At 34.2% G+C, this 15,103-nt stretch overlaps 2 protein-coding genes across 11 annotated transcripts; one reads left to right on the top strand and one right to left on the bottom strand.

Moving 5' to 3' along the window:
* The first annotated feature begins 30 nt into the window (after positions 1–30).
* On the top strand, positions 31–8,531 carry LOC114273311 (transcription factor GTE8). Of its 10 annotated transcripts, none has more exons than XR_014328456.1 (5): positions 31–339; positions 1,726–3,481; positions 3,588–3,867; positions 7,296–7,636; positions 8,101–8,531. XR_014328456.1 is itself a non-coding variant. In XM_028215076.2 (3 exons), exons 2-3 carry the CDS (start codon positions 2,465–2,467, stop codon positions 3,645–3,647), a joined length of 1,077 nt encoding a protein of 358 aa, XP_028070877.2. In that variant the 5' UTR covers positions 31–339; positions 1,726–2,464; the 3' UTR covers positions 3,648–4,071. The 10 variants fall into 10 exon arrangements, 3 of the variants coding, with proteins under 3 accessions (XP_028070877.2, XP_082723755.1, XP_082723754.1); XR_014328457.1 differs by having other exon boundaries at positions 180–339; positions 1,682–3,481; XR_003633042.2 differs by lacking the exon at positions 8,101–8,531 and having other exon boundaries at positions 7,296–7,820.
* LOC114273310 (lysine histidine transporter 1) lies at positions 4,435–10,408 on the bottom strand. The gene is made up of 8 exons (XM_028215075.2): positions 10,112–10,408; positions 8,114–8,271; positions 7,339–7,722; positions 6,302–6,695; positions 6,086–6,191; positions 5,877–5,968; positions 5,069–5,137; positions 4,435–4,968 (listed from the first exon to the last, which is right to left on the bottom strand). Exons 1-8 carry the CDS (start codon positions 10,154–10,156, stop codon positions 4,870–4,872), a joined length of 1,347 nt encoding a protein of 448 aa, XP_028070876.1. The 5' UTR covers positions 10,157–10,408; the 3' UTR covers positions 4,435–4,869.
* Positions 10,409–15,103: the final 4,695 nt, after the last annotated feature.

Raw genomic sequence — 15,103 nt, 5'->3', positions numbered from 1 at the left:
TTGTGAGTGGGACCCAACCCAATGATTCACATTACTCGGAAGTCGGAACCCACCTCATCCATCGGATCTGTATCTGATAGCGAACGTCCCCAGTATCCCTAGCCGTCAGATTATTCGAAGCCTTGGAAATCAACGATCCAGATTGCTAGAAAGCCATAGGTGGAGTGGAGCACTAATACACGCCGCTTCTCTCTGTTTTCTCTCTCTCTCTCTCGCTGTATCTCTCTCCTCCATAGTTCTTCTCTTTCGCCTCCGGAGCTCTAGCTCGCAAATCCAGATTTTGTGAATCAGTCGATGTTATTACCTTTTAGGGTTTGGATCACAATGTTGCTGTTCAAGGTAACTTTGAGCTTTAAATTTGTTGAAGTAATTGATCTAGGGTTTTGTTCATGGTACACGAGTCATAGTTTCTGGGTTTTGTATATGAAATTTCGTTCATTCAATGTCTAGAAGAGTCCTAGATTCTGCTTTGCTGAATGATTTCGCTATTTGGAACTCATGATGACCTTTGGGACAAGATTTCAAGGTTTGGTTTTTATCTCCATTTCTTGTTTCTAATAAGGGCCATGTGTGTGTATAAATTGGAGTATGTACTTCAAACCTACTCATTTGATTCATTCAATGGGGTGATTTCGTGAGAAATGATAATCTTTTCTCATGTTTGGTTTGTAAATAGTGAGAAATGGTGAGAAAAGAGAAATGGCAAATTACACCAGAAGTCCCTACATTTTGCTCCTTGTGTCATTGTTGTCCCTACACTTTCAATTGACTAAATTTTGACCATTAATTTTAGATTTTGTGTTAATTTTGTCCAATTAATAATATTGTTAGTGTTTTTTTCTTGTTCTTCCTTTTTTTTTTTTTTAAAGAAATAATAACTAAATTGGTTTGAGATTAACTTACTAAGTAGACCAAGTTTGTAATTTTGCTTCTAAAAACATGGCACATACCACTTATGTATGTATTTTCTATTAAAAAATGCTAACATTTGTGATAAATTGGACTAATTGAGACAAACTTAAAATTCAAGGTCAAAATTGAGCCAATTGAAATTATAGAGACCAAAATGACACAAGAGCAAAAATAGAAAGACTACAAATGTAATTTGCCCAAAGAGAAATCTCTTACCAAACCTATTTCATTTCTCACTAAAATGATGAGATTTGGTGAGATACAAGTTGATTGGTTGTAAAATATTTATAATATCTAAATTGTCCCTTAAAATGCAATGGAAGAATATTTCACTCATCCAAACATGATAACGAGAAAACATATTCATTTTTTTTCTTTTCTCATATAGATGAGAGACCACAATCATTTTTTTTTTTTGTTTTTCACTCTTCGATATAAATTGCGTTTGTACTTCTTGTTTGAACAGAAATTGCGTTTGTACTTGAAACCTACTTTTTTGATTCGTTGGATTTTTACTTTAATATGAATGCTGAACTTATTGAAGAATATACAATAGTCAATCAAGTTAACAGAACCTGTATTAATGACTCTAGTTGCAAAAGAATATATACATTAGAGAATGTGAATCATTTTTACTGATTTCTTATTAAAAAACGGGGAGACAAAAGAAAAGAAGGAACAGAAATATAGGGTTCGAATGTAGCACTCTAAATTAAATATTAAAATATGTGTATATGTTCTTATGTATATTATTATGATGTATAAAAAGTGTGCAGGTCTAGGAAATTAACTTCCTGCAATTAAAATTTGCAGAAGTAAGCAATTTATGTTACATATTGGATAGAAGGGAACATAAGCAGTCTGAGAATCATGCTACGTGTGGATGATGTCAACAAAGGATTGGTTCCGTGGAGGGTATTTTTTTGATTTAACTCCCTGATTAAGACTCGGATGGCTCAGGGCATGTTGACACACAGATACTTCGAAGGATTCAAGTGGTCCAAGGAGGAAATGCATCCATTTGAATTTTGCTACATGCGATGGTTTTGGTGTCTTTAAAAAGTATCACCTTCCAAGAGAAAGGATTTACCGTTTGGATGGAGAGGTTTGGTGAGAAAAGAAAGAAAATGGAGAGAATGAGGTTTCTCATCACTTGTCTGAATAATTAATGAGGTGAAAAATGGTGAGAAAGGAAGAGAAATAGTGAGAAAGATAAATCACTCAAAATTTAAGTTGTTTCTGACCAAAGTAGTGAGAAACCAAAATTACTCTTTATAAAAAATTTATAATACCTAAATTACCCCTCTAAATACAAAACAAATAAAATAAAAAGATACATATATCCTTTTTTTAATCAATGTTCATCCAAACAAGAAGATGAGAAATCACAATACATCCAAACAAGAAGACGAGAAACCACAATAATTTCTTTTCTTCTCTCAGCTAGGTGAGAAACTATAATCAGTTCCTTTCTTTTCTCACCTCACAATCCAAAACTAAAAGATTGAGAGCTGAAGTTAAACAGATTCGCAGATTCTCCAGAAGAGAGAAGATGCAAAGTGATGTTCGTAGTTGTAGCAACACACAAAATGGGCCTTCGATAGAGAAAGTAAACCCTGCAGGTGACAGTGGTACTTCAGGTAGGTTTGAGTCTGCAAGTCAGGCATCAGCACCAAGCACTTTGAATGCAATTTTGATTGAACACTCTGAAGCATTATTAATTGGGTATTCAGCAGAGAACTTCAAGAAATCGGAAGGGTTGACTTCTGGGCCAGGGAAGAAAGGCTGCAAGAGGCGTGGCTGGAATCGTGGTACTTCAGGGAGGTTTGTGTCTGCAAGTTGGGCATCAAGCACTTTGAGTGCAATTTCGATTGAACAGTGCAAGACATTATTAAAAAAATTGATGCAACATCAGTATGGTTGGGTTTTTAACACTCCCGTTGATGCAGTAAAGTTGAACATTCCTGATTATTTGACTGTTATAAAGCATCCAATGGATTTGGGGACAATAAAGAGCAAGATTGCTTCAAGTGAGTACTCAAGTGCGTTGGAATTTGTGGCTGATGTCAGACTAACTTTCTCTAATGCCATGACCTACAATCCACCAGGAAATGATTTCCACATCATTGCTGATACTTTGAGTAAATTTTTTGAAGCAAGATGGAAAGTTATTGCGAATAATCTTCTGAAGGATTCCCAGCCATTACCAGAAAAATCAGACGTACATGAAGAAAAGGGGACTATTAAGCCAATGCCTCCATCAAAAAAAAGAAAACTTACTTCACCGCAACATAAAGCTATGCCTGGCCGTGCAAAGAGAATAATGACATATGAGGAAAAACGTAAGTTAAGTAGAGACTTTGAGGCTTTGCTGGGAGAGTTGCCAGACAATATTTTTGAATTTGTGAGGGATCAGATTTCAAATGGATGGGAAGCTAGAGAGGATGAGATTGAAGTTTATATTGATGATCTCAGTGATAATACCTTGTTCATGTTACGGAAGCTTCTAGATGACTATTTACGAGAAATACGAAAGAACCAAGCAAAAGCCGAACCCTGTGAAATAGAGGTATTTTACCTTTGATGCAATATTCCCTCATGAAAATGAAGATGAATGCCTTCTGTTAAACAAGTATGGTTTATCATAATTAATGCGCTATTCATATCTGTTGCAGGTACTAAACAGATCGTGGCTTAGTGATTTATCCATGCAATTTTTGTGCAAAGGTTATTAGCCATTCTATTTGGTTGCTACCAAAATTGCAGGCATCTTTACTGCATCTCAAACCATATTTCATATATCGCCTTATATATTGTACATTTGTATGGATTTACAATATTGATATTGATGTGAATGAGCCTCCTGTCTCGAGCCAAGTCCAGTAGAGAAAGAAAAAGATACAGGCTGTAAAAGCAACACATGTATCAGTTCAGGCAGCTCCAGTTACAATTCTGGTTGGTTTTCCTATATTTCTACTATTTGGTCATTTCATAGTGAAGTATCCACTTAAGATTTGTGCTTTTCTAGGGAATAGTTATGTAATTGATTATGAAAGTATTCTAATCTTCATATTGCTATTTTTAAAGTACTTAATAGTTTATTTTGTAAATGTAAAATTCAGTCTTTTAACTTAAATCACCTAGCTATTTTTGGACCATGTTTCACATTTCCGTTTCCTGTTTCTTTGATTCTAAGTTTTTGTTTCTCATATTGGCAATGATGGACTTCAATTACCTTTGTTGTTCTTGGAACAGTACATGATTGACATCATTGATATTCCAAACACAGCAGTATGCATAATCATCTGCTTCTTTTCATGCTTTTCAAGCCACATTTTCTCATAAGGAACAATTTTTTTTTGCCTTGTTTCCAACATGATAAGACCCGGCTGTATCACAATTTTATTATGAAACCAAAGTTCCCCGAGAAACTAATGTGGCCATAGGTATTATAACTTGAATCTCAACAGGAGGAGACATAATTAGGATTGTGCAAGAGATGTATTTCTGCAAAAAAAAAAATGTATGAAAGCATTTAATATTGAATTTTATTCGCACAATATTGCACTTTGGAAGGTAAAAAAAAAGAAAAAGTGGCAACAACATATATGTGCCCTACACAATACAAAGTTGCACATCCTTTTTATAGAATCTACTTCTATCTCACCACTGATAGTAAACTTCAAAAAAAAAACATGAAGCTTTAGAGAAAAAACAAACATGAAAAGTGACATACATATGCACACCATTTAATGAAAAGTGTAAATAATGAAGGTCTCTAGGAAGCTTTCTAAGTTGGTTCCATGGGCAATATTCTCTTTTTGAGGTCCCATTTTTTACTTCATGTGTTGCTGCCATTTTTCCATGGCCATTGCAAGTATCATTGTGATTTTCGTTTCTCCGCCAACCAAGGTATTTGTGACAATTCTTCTTGGTGTGGGACGATTTGATTAAGACCTAAGAGTAGAATTGATAGCCCTTTGCTTGAATTATAATTTGCCTTAGCCCTCCAATAGGTGACACAATCATCAAAAGAACACCCAGTATAATGCATATCTGAAAATTGATGAAGCCAAATCAAAATTAATTTTGCTTTAAACTTCAAAGCATAAGGTAAAGAATGAAATCAATGCAAAGTTTTAAGTCAGAGTCATACCCAGTTAATAAACCAAGACAAGCTAAACTTCTTTGGTTTCTTGATGGCAAGCCACATGACACAAGGCAGCTGCAGAAAGGAAAAAAATTTACAGTATATTTAAACAATTATATAATCTTTGTCGTATAAACCATGCTAAACCCGGTTTGATGCAGTTTGCCAATTTAAAAGCTGACAATTATTGAGTCTTTATTTGTTCGTTGATTTGTAGTTATTGGTTCTTTGCATCATCATGCTTCTTTAATAATATTGTTCTTATTTATCATAAAAAAAGAAAAAAGAAAAAAAAGAGCTGATAATCTAAACACAAGTTAAAGATATCGCACTTAAAAAAAAAAGAAAGTTATTATCTCTCTCCCTCAGCTTAAGCTTTAAAAAATTATAGAAACACCATTTGAACCCCAAGGGGTTGGTGGCAAGGCCTTGGGTTTTGGGGGTGCGCTCTCTCGAAGGTTCAGGGATTGAAGCCTCTTAGGTGCTAACAATTTTTTGGGGCCATCGCACTGGAGGAAAACACTTGAATTAACCGTGATGCACTTGAGGGAAAATCCTTGCTGAGGGCCTGTGCACCCTTGGGGATTAGTCGGGTTTTAATCCGAACACCCTAGTGGCATTATAAAAAAAATAGAAAAAAAAGATAGAAACACCATTTGGTCAACCGCCTAAATGACACCCTTTTTATAGCTTGCTTTATTTATTTATTTTGGCACATATTCCTAAAATAAAATAAAAAAAGCTATAAGCATCCCTCATAAACTGCACCGAACAAGGTCAATTCAATAACAAAACGAGTCAGATAGTTGCTTACAAAGTATGTTGTTGGGGCAAATGCAAATCCTCCAAAGAATCCTAGTAGACCACCAAAGAAAGGGAAGGTAATGGCAACAAACATTGTGAATGCTGCAAGAAAAAAAAAATACATTAACTTCAGATCAGAGAAATGTAGCTTCAACTTAGAGAAAATCACAAATTTATTCATATAATGCAGTAATTGAATAAAGATTACAATTCACTTACCAACATATATATTTCGTGTAATAAAGCGAAGCATCATAGTTGGCTTGAAATGCAATTTTTTTACGAGAGCGGTTTCTATCATGTCAAACACTGGCATTGCATAAATCTAAAACAACAGAAAATAACAAAAAAAAATTAGAAAGAGAAACATCATCAGAATTGATCAATATGATGAATTGTTTGAAACAACTTAATCAAAAAAGTTTTGGCTTGCACCTGATAACTTCCAATAACGTGAATAACGACAAACAAGTTAGCCATGGCAATGAGCCAACCAGGTTTCTCTAATGTGATGAGGATGTCGTCATCAACTTTGTTCCCAAATACCCAATACCCAATTAGAGAGACGGGGAAGTAGCACAAGGCCACAACTATGTAGGCAACTATCACTCCCCTCCACATAGGGCCCTTGGAAGGCTTTTCAGGTGTAGAAGGGATTGTTGCTTGAATCTCCAAGACCACATTGTGACCCGCATAGGCAAAAGCCACTTCACCCAAGGCACTGAAGAAATTAAAAACTGTTCCTACTGTTGTCTTAGCTTTGTATCCATATTCGACATCTGATTGCACACCCTTGTGCAGAGAAGCAGCCCAAGCAATGGTAGAGTAACTGTAGGACAGACAACATTAAAGCACAAACATGCTAGTACTTGCCATTCAATATTAAACATTGAACTATTGAGAATGAGGGTTTTCCTCCTGTATTGCGGCATTTCTCTGCCCACTAATCTTGTTCAATCAACTAAGAAGAACATCCATGACACAGACACGACGATAGATAATTTTTTATAAAATATAAGATATGACATGTGAGGAACACTTGCAAAATATATAATTTTGTATATTTATTAAATATAATATATAAGGTTAGATAATTATTATATGAACGTCTTAGTCAAAGATAATAATTTTTAAAGTCTAAAGAAGGAGAAGAGGTATAAATTTAAATTGTTTTGTTTTTATCACTGGATTCCAAGTTACATTATTCAAACTTGTTATATGTTTTGCGTATTTCCAAGTATTGGAAGTGTCCGACAAGTGTTGTATCGTGTTGGACACAACACATTACATTCTTAGAACAGTCCATCTTTCTTAGCCAGTCAATGTGGCAACTACTAGTGTTTGAACTATATTGATTCTTGTATTTTTGTCTTCTGATATATTTTCCTGGTTTTTTTTTTTAAACGTAACTTTCATGTTTCCATGCTAGCAAACAATAATGAGAAAATGCATAGAAGAAGAAAGGGCTGTACCTCAAGGACATGACTGCTGCAGCCAAAGACACACCAGAGATGGAGTTGAAGTTCGGAAGATGGGAGAGCACGAAATGGACAGAGGAAAAAATCATGATGAAGTAGGTCAGCTTGATGTTTGAGCAATCCTTGCACACCACATCGTGGAATTTCTTGAGTGACTTCCCTCCAGTGACCATATAGAGTATGTTCACGCTGATTTCAACAATAAGCTGTTGGGGCACCACAATATAAAGACCGAGCTTTTCACCAAATGCATGCTGACCCAGCTCATGGTATCTGTCGAAACGTCTTCCAGGTACTATCTCATGCATCTCAACCATTTGCCATAAGGTGTATAAAGTGACAACCCATGATATTACAAGTGCAGAAACACCAGGACCCCTGAAAACCAAAAGATATATATAGTATCACTTACCTGTAGATGTAGAATTACAATTTTGTTTCTTGAAAAGTAAATGAAAATGGTTATTTTATAGAAAGCCGTATGCCTCAATTGTTAGATAAGAAAATTCCCATGGTTAAAACATGCAGAGGTTCTAAAGAAAGACTTGAAAACCTTCAAAGAATAATTTATTAGAATGAAAAGGTATAAAAATAAACATTTCAATAACATTGTGCTTTGTTAAATATGTATCCGGTCAATGGTTATCCTCCACAAACTTTAAACTGACTTACAAACATATTAATTTCCATTGTAATACATTTTCAACTAATAAGGATTTGAGTTATATTATTAATGAATAAAAACAAATTGTTTAGGGATCAAGCATACCATCCTAGCTCTGCCATGGCATAAGGGAGACCGAGAACTCCAGCTCCAACCATGGCAGTGACATTGTGGAAAGCTGAGTACCACCATTTTGCATTCCTTGAAGAAGTGATTGGAAGCCAAGCATCGATTGCTTTCTCCTTCTCAGACCGCGTGTCAACCTGTGATAGATGGCAACACATGCTTTTCAGACTAATTCACCAGAAAAAATATACCTAATATTTGAATTGAAAAAAAAAAAAAAAAGAAAGAAAGAAAGAAGAAGAAAAGAGAATCAAGTTGCACAATAGTGTCCTTGTAGTTAAGCCAAAGTAATCAAATTATAAACTTTTGATTGTAAAAACAGTGGAAGATAATAATTATGAATAGTTTTTATTTTTTGAGGAAGATTATGAAAAGTTTGTGCTTCACTGAAGAGCGGGGAAAAATTGCTAGCTGGTGAGCAAAACCATACATGCCCATTGGTTTCCTTCATGGCAGAATTTAGAATATTAGATCAAAAATGAAATCTGTATGCGACGATGATTAAAAGTTAGTTAGGTAATTACTTGGACTATACTTAGCAAACTTTTGTGTGAATATTAATGGGGATATAGAATTTATTTTACCATGTATTTTGAGTTAAAAGTCTATTTCTAACACATCATTTGAATAAATTAGTACATGGTGATATTGGGTTATAATCCAAAGAGAACCTAAAGAACAAAACAAATTTCTTAGCACAATCCGAGGTACATTGAAAAGGTATTTTCTGGTAAATAAAGTCAATGAATTTTAGCTGTTGCCATCCTCTAAGTGCCAAAAATGATTAGGTGTTCTTGGAGCATTGTTATTGTAATGATTATTTAGGCCTTTGTTTTAAAATCATCTTGAATATCCAACCATATTCGGAATTAATATTTAATTGTTCAGTTTGTGTATTTTATGTTTTTGAGTAGGTGTGCATACTGTATGCATTGATATAGGTAGTTTCTTAGGCAGAGACTGTAACACATGTTTTGTAGGCAGAGTCAATTTTTGTTCTGCTTATTTCATGTAGTGTTTAACCAACCACCAATTAACTGTTTGGTTGGACTCAAAAGATGATCGAACACTACACCAATTAAGCAGTGCAAAATTTGACTGCTAACCAAGTCATATGCTACAGTTTTTGTGCTTCATAGTAATGTTTAGTAAAACTAACAAAATTTACCAACTTTTCTTAAGGGTAGTAATGTAATTTTTCTAGGTATATAGTATTGTTGTTTCTTAAGCAAAGTCCAAAGAGCTTTTACAGTAAGGTCATGTTTGTTTGGGCGGACTAGCATTAGAACTACGAATCCTTTTGGATTGTGTAACATATCCTATGTTTAAATTGAGGTAGGATTATAAGGAAAGACTAATAGAACTGAACAGACTGTCACTCGTCATGTTCACCACGTCCCTATATGTACATACAGATCTTAGTAGATACTTCTTTATTTTTATTTTGTTTTTCTTAGTTTTCTCTTTGAGAGAGAGAAAGAGAGAGAGAGAGAGGTCCAAAGAACTGAAGACATTAATTCTTGCAAATGGTTCACAAAATTGACACCGAGCAGTTCTGGGAAACTGTGGCCTAAACAAATTGCTAGATTGAACTCCAAATTTGGAGCATATGAGGATCAGACACCCGTCACTTCATTTGCAGAAACAGAGCATTATCATATTCTCTATTCTCTGCATATATACACATGAGAGAGAGAGAGAGAGAGAGAGCATGCGAGCATCATGCATATATATACACGAACGTGTGCAATTGAAAAGATCATGTTTATTATGAAATTTACAATCAACTGACAGTTTTTTTAAAATTATTATTTAATTTATAACGTAACTGTTTCTTATTTATGCAATTTGCTCTTGTGGGTATTTTTGAAAATCAAATCAATGTGACATGTGTACTCGTGTAGATTTTATATAATAGGCTAGATAGATACATAGATAGATAGATAGATATGCACATAAACACACACACAGACTTACGTTGTTGGGGTTAGAGTTGTGATCAGTTGGAGCTTGAGGTGCCATGGCTCTTCAAAAGCAGAGAGTACTGTCTGTTATGAAAACAGACAGAGAGAGCACAAAAGATAGAAGAAGATATAAAGACTTCGAACTCACACAATATCCAATTTCCCTGTGTGCATATATATATATATATATATATAAGATATTCCTATAGCCCCTGTATGTGCATTGCCATGGGTTAGTATGTGAATGAGACAGTTGAGAGAGGGAGGGAGAGAGGGAAGAAAGAAGTTTTTTTTGTTTGCCTTTGCACAGAAAAGTCTTCATGATGTCAAATCTAACTTGTTAAACTGTGTCATTAGTTTGCCCTTTCACACTTGCAGGTTCACTGTAATTTCTTTGTTCACGAACATCTCTTTTGCCGCCAATCGTATTTAATCTCCTCAAAATAAAATAACAGAAAAAAATAAAAAAATAAAACAAAGGGAAATTTGCACGAAAATCCTGTTTCAAAATTCTGTATCCAAAAAGTCCTAGAAAATTTAAGAGACATTTTTATAAAAATATATAATTTATTTTAAAGTTTTTAGCAAATGTAAATTAAAGCGACTCCTATAATAGTTAAGAAATCAAAAAGTTATTAAAAATGTTAAAAAGCTAAACAAAATATATTAAAAAGTAAAGATTTTTTTCTTTCTATTTTTTGCTTTTTTTTTTATTATAAAAAAATTAAAAAATCATTCTAAATATATTAATTTTTTTTTTCATTTCATATTTTAGCAAAAATATAAAAAAAATAATCTATTCTCAAATCAATCTAAAATTTTAAATTAAATAAGTAAATAAGTTTTTCTATTTTTTTTTATTTTTTGAGGAAGATTGTAAATAAGTTTAAAACAACTGTAGATAACGATTATGATTTTTTGCGTGGCAAACTTGACTAAATGAATTCCTCTTATTCTCGTATTTTTCGATATGAAATTACTTGGGAAACCTTCGCAAGTATTCGAATTCCCGTCTTTTAATTAAATTAAGGGGTTGTTTGGGGTGTCCTAAATAAGTGCACTTTTTGTCTTTTTGGACTAAAAAATTGAGGTTGAAAATATGGATGTTTGGGTTAATTTTTTGACTTTTTATTGAAAAATGTGTAATAAAAAATTATAAAAATTGATTTGTAGAGAAAATTTTGAATTGAGAGTTGTGCAGCCGTAATTGTTGACTTTTGGTAAATAGTGTTAACTTTTTAACTTTTTAAAGCCTCGTTTGGGAACATGCTAATTTAGTAACTTTTTGGCTATTTGGCTAAAATATGAGCTAAAAAAAATTAGTATGTTTGGGATGATTTTTTTGGTTTTTACGAAAAGATGTGTAAAAAGTAGAGAGAAAAGAGAATCTTTGACTTTTTAGTTTGAGTTGTTGACTTTTTAGCTAATTTAATAATTTTTTAATTTTTTAACTAAAAAAAAAAGTTCCCAAACGAAACCTAAATAATTTTTTAACTTTTTGACCTTTTTAAGAGTACCCACACTTGGCCTAACTTTGAAGTATCTGATCTCCGAATTATTGGCCTTACGTGGCCAACCGACTCATTATACCCTCTCCCTGAGACTTTCTGTCTAACTAATTTTTATTTATTTTATTATTATTATTTTTATAGTCGGTCAAATTTAAATTTTGACGTCCACTTTATAGTAATTGACTTTTATGATGACTAATTTAGATATAAAATTTTCAATAATATCTAATGACGATTTGAAAATCTCTATCCCTAAATTCTCGTCTTTCTATCTCAAAATATTTATATCAATAATACTATGAATCTAGACTTAACTATTCAAAAATTATTTAAAATTATCATTTTGTGATTCAGATTACCTTACACTATACAAATTTAATCTTCACCACACAATTATTTATCCAAAAAAATCTGGGAAGATAAGTTTGGATTCTTAGACTTATTCTATTTATATTTGTTGAATTATGTCTTAAGATTATCGTATTTTGAAATTTTTAATGATATTGTGGGAGTGAGTATTTTGAAACAGAGAGACAATAGAAAGATTTGAGGTGAGTCAATCCTAATGACTATTAGTTTAACAATTATGATCTAATCGATGATTTTAATATTAAAGCCAATGGGGTCAATCTTCTAAATTGTATTCCTTATTTCTCTATTTTTTTTTTTAAAATTTTTTTTTTAGCAACATCTAAATCTTGTGCTTATTCAATCAACGGAATTGTTTCAGACCCCCACTGGGGGTGACCCCTAGAACCCCCAGTAGGGTCTGATTGGCCAGCAATTTTTTTTTTTTTTTTTTTCCTTCCAATAACCAACCTCCACATGGTGTAGGGGTGGGGGGCAATTGGGGGTCCCAATCACGGTTCTTCAATCAAATAATAATAATGTAGTTTACATGTTTTAGCTTTTAGATTTTTTTTTTTGGGGGGGGTTAGGAATGGCAACGGGTCGGGGTGGGGCCGGGGATCACCGTCCCCGTCCCCGATGTTGAAAATTACTCCGTCTCCGGCCCTGGCCCCGATCCTCGACGAGGGACCCATCATTGTCCCCGCCCCCGTCCCCTAACGGGGATCGGTTTTCCCCGACCCCGGACATTCCCCGGGCCAAAAAAAAAAAAAAAAACAGTAGCAACAATAATAATCTGTGTTAGATCTGAGATGAACAACAATGAACAACAATAATAATCTAACAACAATGATCCTTTGTTTCTTCTTCGTCAACAACATCATCAATAATCAACAACAACAATGAGATGATACATACATAAATACATACAAGTTAATCTATATTTATATGTATTGAAAAATCAATGAGATGATACATACATACATACATACATACATACATACATATATATATATATATATATATAGAGAGAGAGAGAGAGAGAGAGAGAGAGAGCTTCACGGTTCACTTTCCATGAATCATGATTTTTAGATCTGAGATCTAAGGGCTTCACGATTCACGATCTGTTCAGATCGGTGATCGGTGGCAACAGAGGTGATTCACGATCTGTTGGCGATCGGCGGAGGCGGTGGTGGAATAGCAGAGGCGGTGGTAGAGGTGGTGGGACGACGTCGTCTCTGGTGGCTCCTTCTCCGCTTCGATCGACGTGGGTTTGAGGTTAAGGTTTCAAATGTGTGAGAGAGAGTAACAGAGGTCTGAAAGAGTGTGATCAAATCTGAGAGAGAAAGAGTGAGAGCGAGAGTGACAGAGGAGAAGAGAGAAGAGAGAAGAGAGTGGTTCTTCGATTGACGATTGGTGGTGAGTCGGTGACAAGGCAGCAACGGAGGTTAGGAGAAGAGAGAGAAAGGGGGCTTAGGGTGAGACGAAGACGAAGATGAAATCTAGATTAGGGTGTGAGAGAGAGAGAGAGAAAGAGAGTAGTGTAGAGGAGAATTGATTTAGTGAAATCAGTGAATAGAGAGTGAATAAATGAGTGTAGATGAGTAAATAGAAAAGTATATATATACGGGGATAAGTTCGGGGATAGATTCAGGGCGGGGCTGTGGTCGGAGAACTTATTCCCATCCCTGGCCCGAAAACTGTAGGGGATTTATTTTTAATACCAGCCCCGGCCCTATGACGGGTAATTTTTGGGGAAAAATCGTCTTATCGGGATGGGGCGGTCCGGGTCCCCGTCAGGCCGAGTTCAAATTGCCATCCCTAGGGGTGGTGGTGGTGGTATGTTAGGACAGTCAATTTGGTTTAAGCATCACTCCAAAACTATGAACTGTCTAATCCCCAAGATACCGACTCGCGTATTTTAACATGTTCTTAATCAGATAGCTAACTATACTATTAAGGGAAGACTGGTCTTTATTGCCTGCAACATAAACATAAGATTAATCAATGGATAATGGGCAGCTATAGTTATTTTAATCGTGACAAAAAAAATTATAACTACTACTGAGGTTGGCCTTGTAACTTCACAAAGGTAATGAGTTGACGTTTTTCTTTTAGAAGAACTCAACTATATATGGCGCAAGATGGGTAGTTGGAAAGTTACATGAGAAAATGTAAATGAGAAAATATCAATTATCTTTCAAATAAAATAAAAATTTGCGATAACTATGATTTTTTTTTCTTCCCTCAATAAATAAAAAGTAAGAAACAATCAGTGTTTAACAACCTTCTCTAAGCCCGTACCTGCTCAGTAACTAAGAGATTTGCTTACTTCATTGATTTTTAGCGACATTTATGTTGAATGTTTATTGTGCCTTGGTGTGTCTGTCTGTGGGATCTATTTTGGATCCACTAAATAATTTATTTTGTAAAACCATTCAATAAGTTATTTATATTAAAAAAATAAATATATTGATATAAAAATCAGATGATGAAATTACATTATTGGACTCAATATGAGTCGTTATCACATAACCTCTCAATTCTTGCATTGCAAATTCCAGACGCTACTTATACTTTCTTTCAAGTTTAGTAATTCATGAATTGGTTTGAACTTTCAAATTTAGATGCCGTAATGCTCTCGCCATCTTTCTTTTCTCTTTTCTCTTTTTATTTGAGCCTCCTTTTGTTGAAGTGCATTAAATTTTCATGCCCACAATAAAAATGATAGGGTTGAATTCCAAATCCCTTTTTTAAATAAAGCATTCATCCAGTATACATGTAAGATTAAGAATTTTCTATATTCAACCCTCCGCCTCAATGTATTTTGAGGCACATAAATTTTGAAGTCTTAGTTCATTGCACTTAAAATCATTGAATCATATTAGAAATTTTATTTTGGTCTCGCATCTTTTAATTTTCACTCAAATTTTAAACAGTGAGATAATATGAAACTATATTGAGACATGGAATGAAGTGCAAAAGCTCTAATCAATGCACTTGACTTACAAAAGTTTATTGTGACAAAAGAAGAGAGATATTTAAAGGCAAAAAATAAAGTGCTTACAAAGGTTTTCTTTTTTTCATCTTTGTTGCAACTTGCAACAGCTAACGAGTGGTCAAACAGAGGCACATATATGACCAAG

This window comes from Camellia sinensis, chromosome 4 (genome assembly GCF_055761805.1).
Source record: "Camellia sinensis isolate YWXY chromosome 4, ASM5576180v1, whole genome shotgun sequence".
Lineage (NCBI taxonomy): Eukaryota > Viridiplantae > Streptophyta > Magnoliopsida > Ericales > Theaceae > Camellia > Camellia sinensis.
Note: the sequence above shows the minus strand (reverse complement) of the source record. Positions and strands in the feature narration are given on the sequence as shown.

Excerpts from the sequence above, each read along its gene's own strand:
- LOC114273310 (XM_028215075.2), bottom strand. The coding sequence starts at position 10,156 with ATGGCACCTCAAGCTCCAACTGATCACAACTCTAACCCCAACAAC. Across the intron at positions 7,723-8,113 it reads GCCATGGCAGAGCTAGGATG|GGGTCCTGGTGTTTCTGCAC; the intron begins GTATGCTTGATC and ends TTTGGTTTTCAG. Across the intron at positions 5,969-6,085 it reads TACACGAAATATATATGTTG|CATTCACAATGTTTGTTGCC; the intron begins GTAAGTGAATTG and ends TTTTTCTTGCAG.
- LOC114273311 (XM_028215076.2), top strand. The coding sequence starts at position 2,465 with ATGCAAAGTGATGTTCGTAGTTGTAGCAACACACAAAATGGGCCTTCG. Across the intron at positions 3,482-3,587 it reads CCGAACCCTGTGAAATAGAG|GTACTAAACAGATCGTGGCT; the intron begins GTATTTTACCTT and ends TATCTGTTGCAG.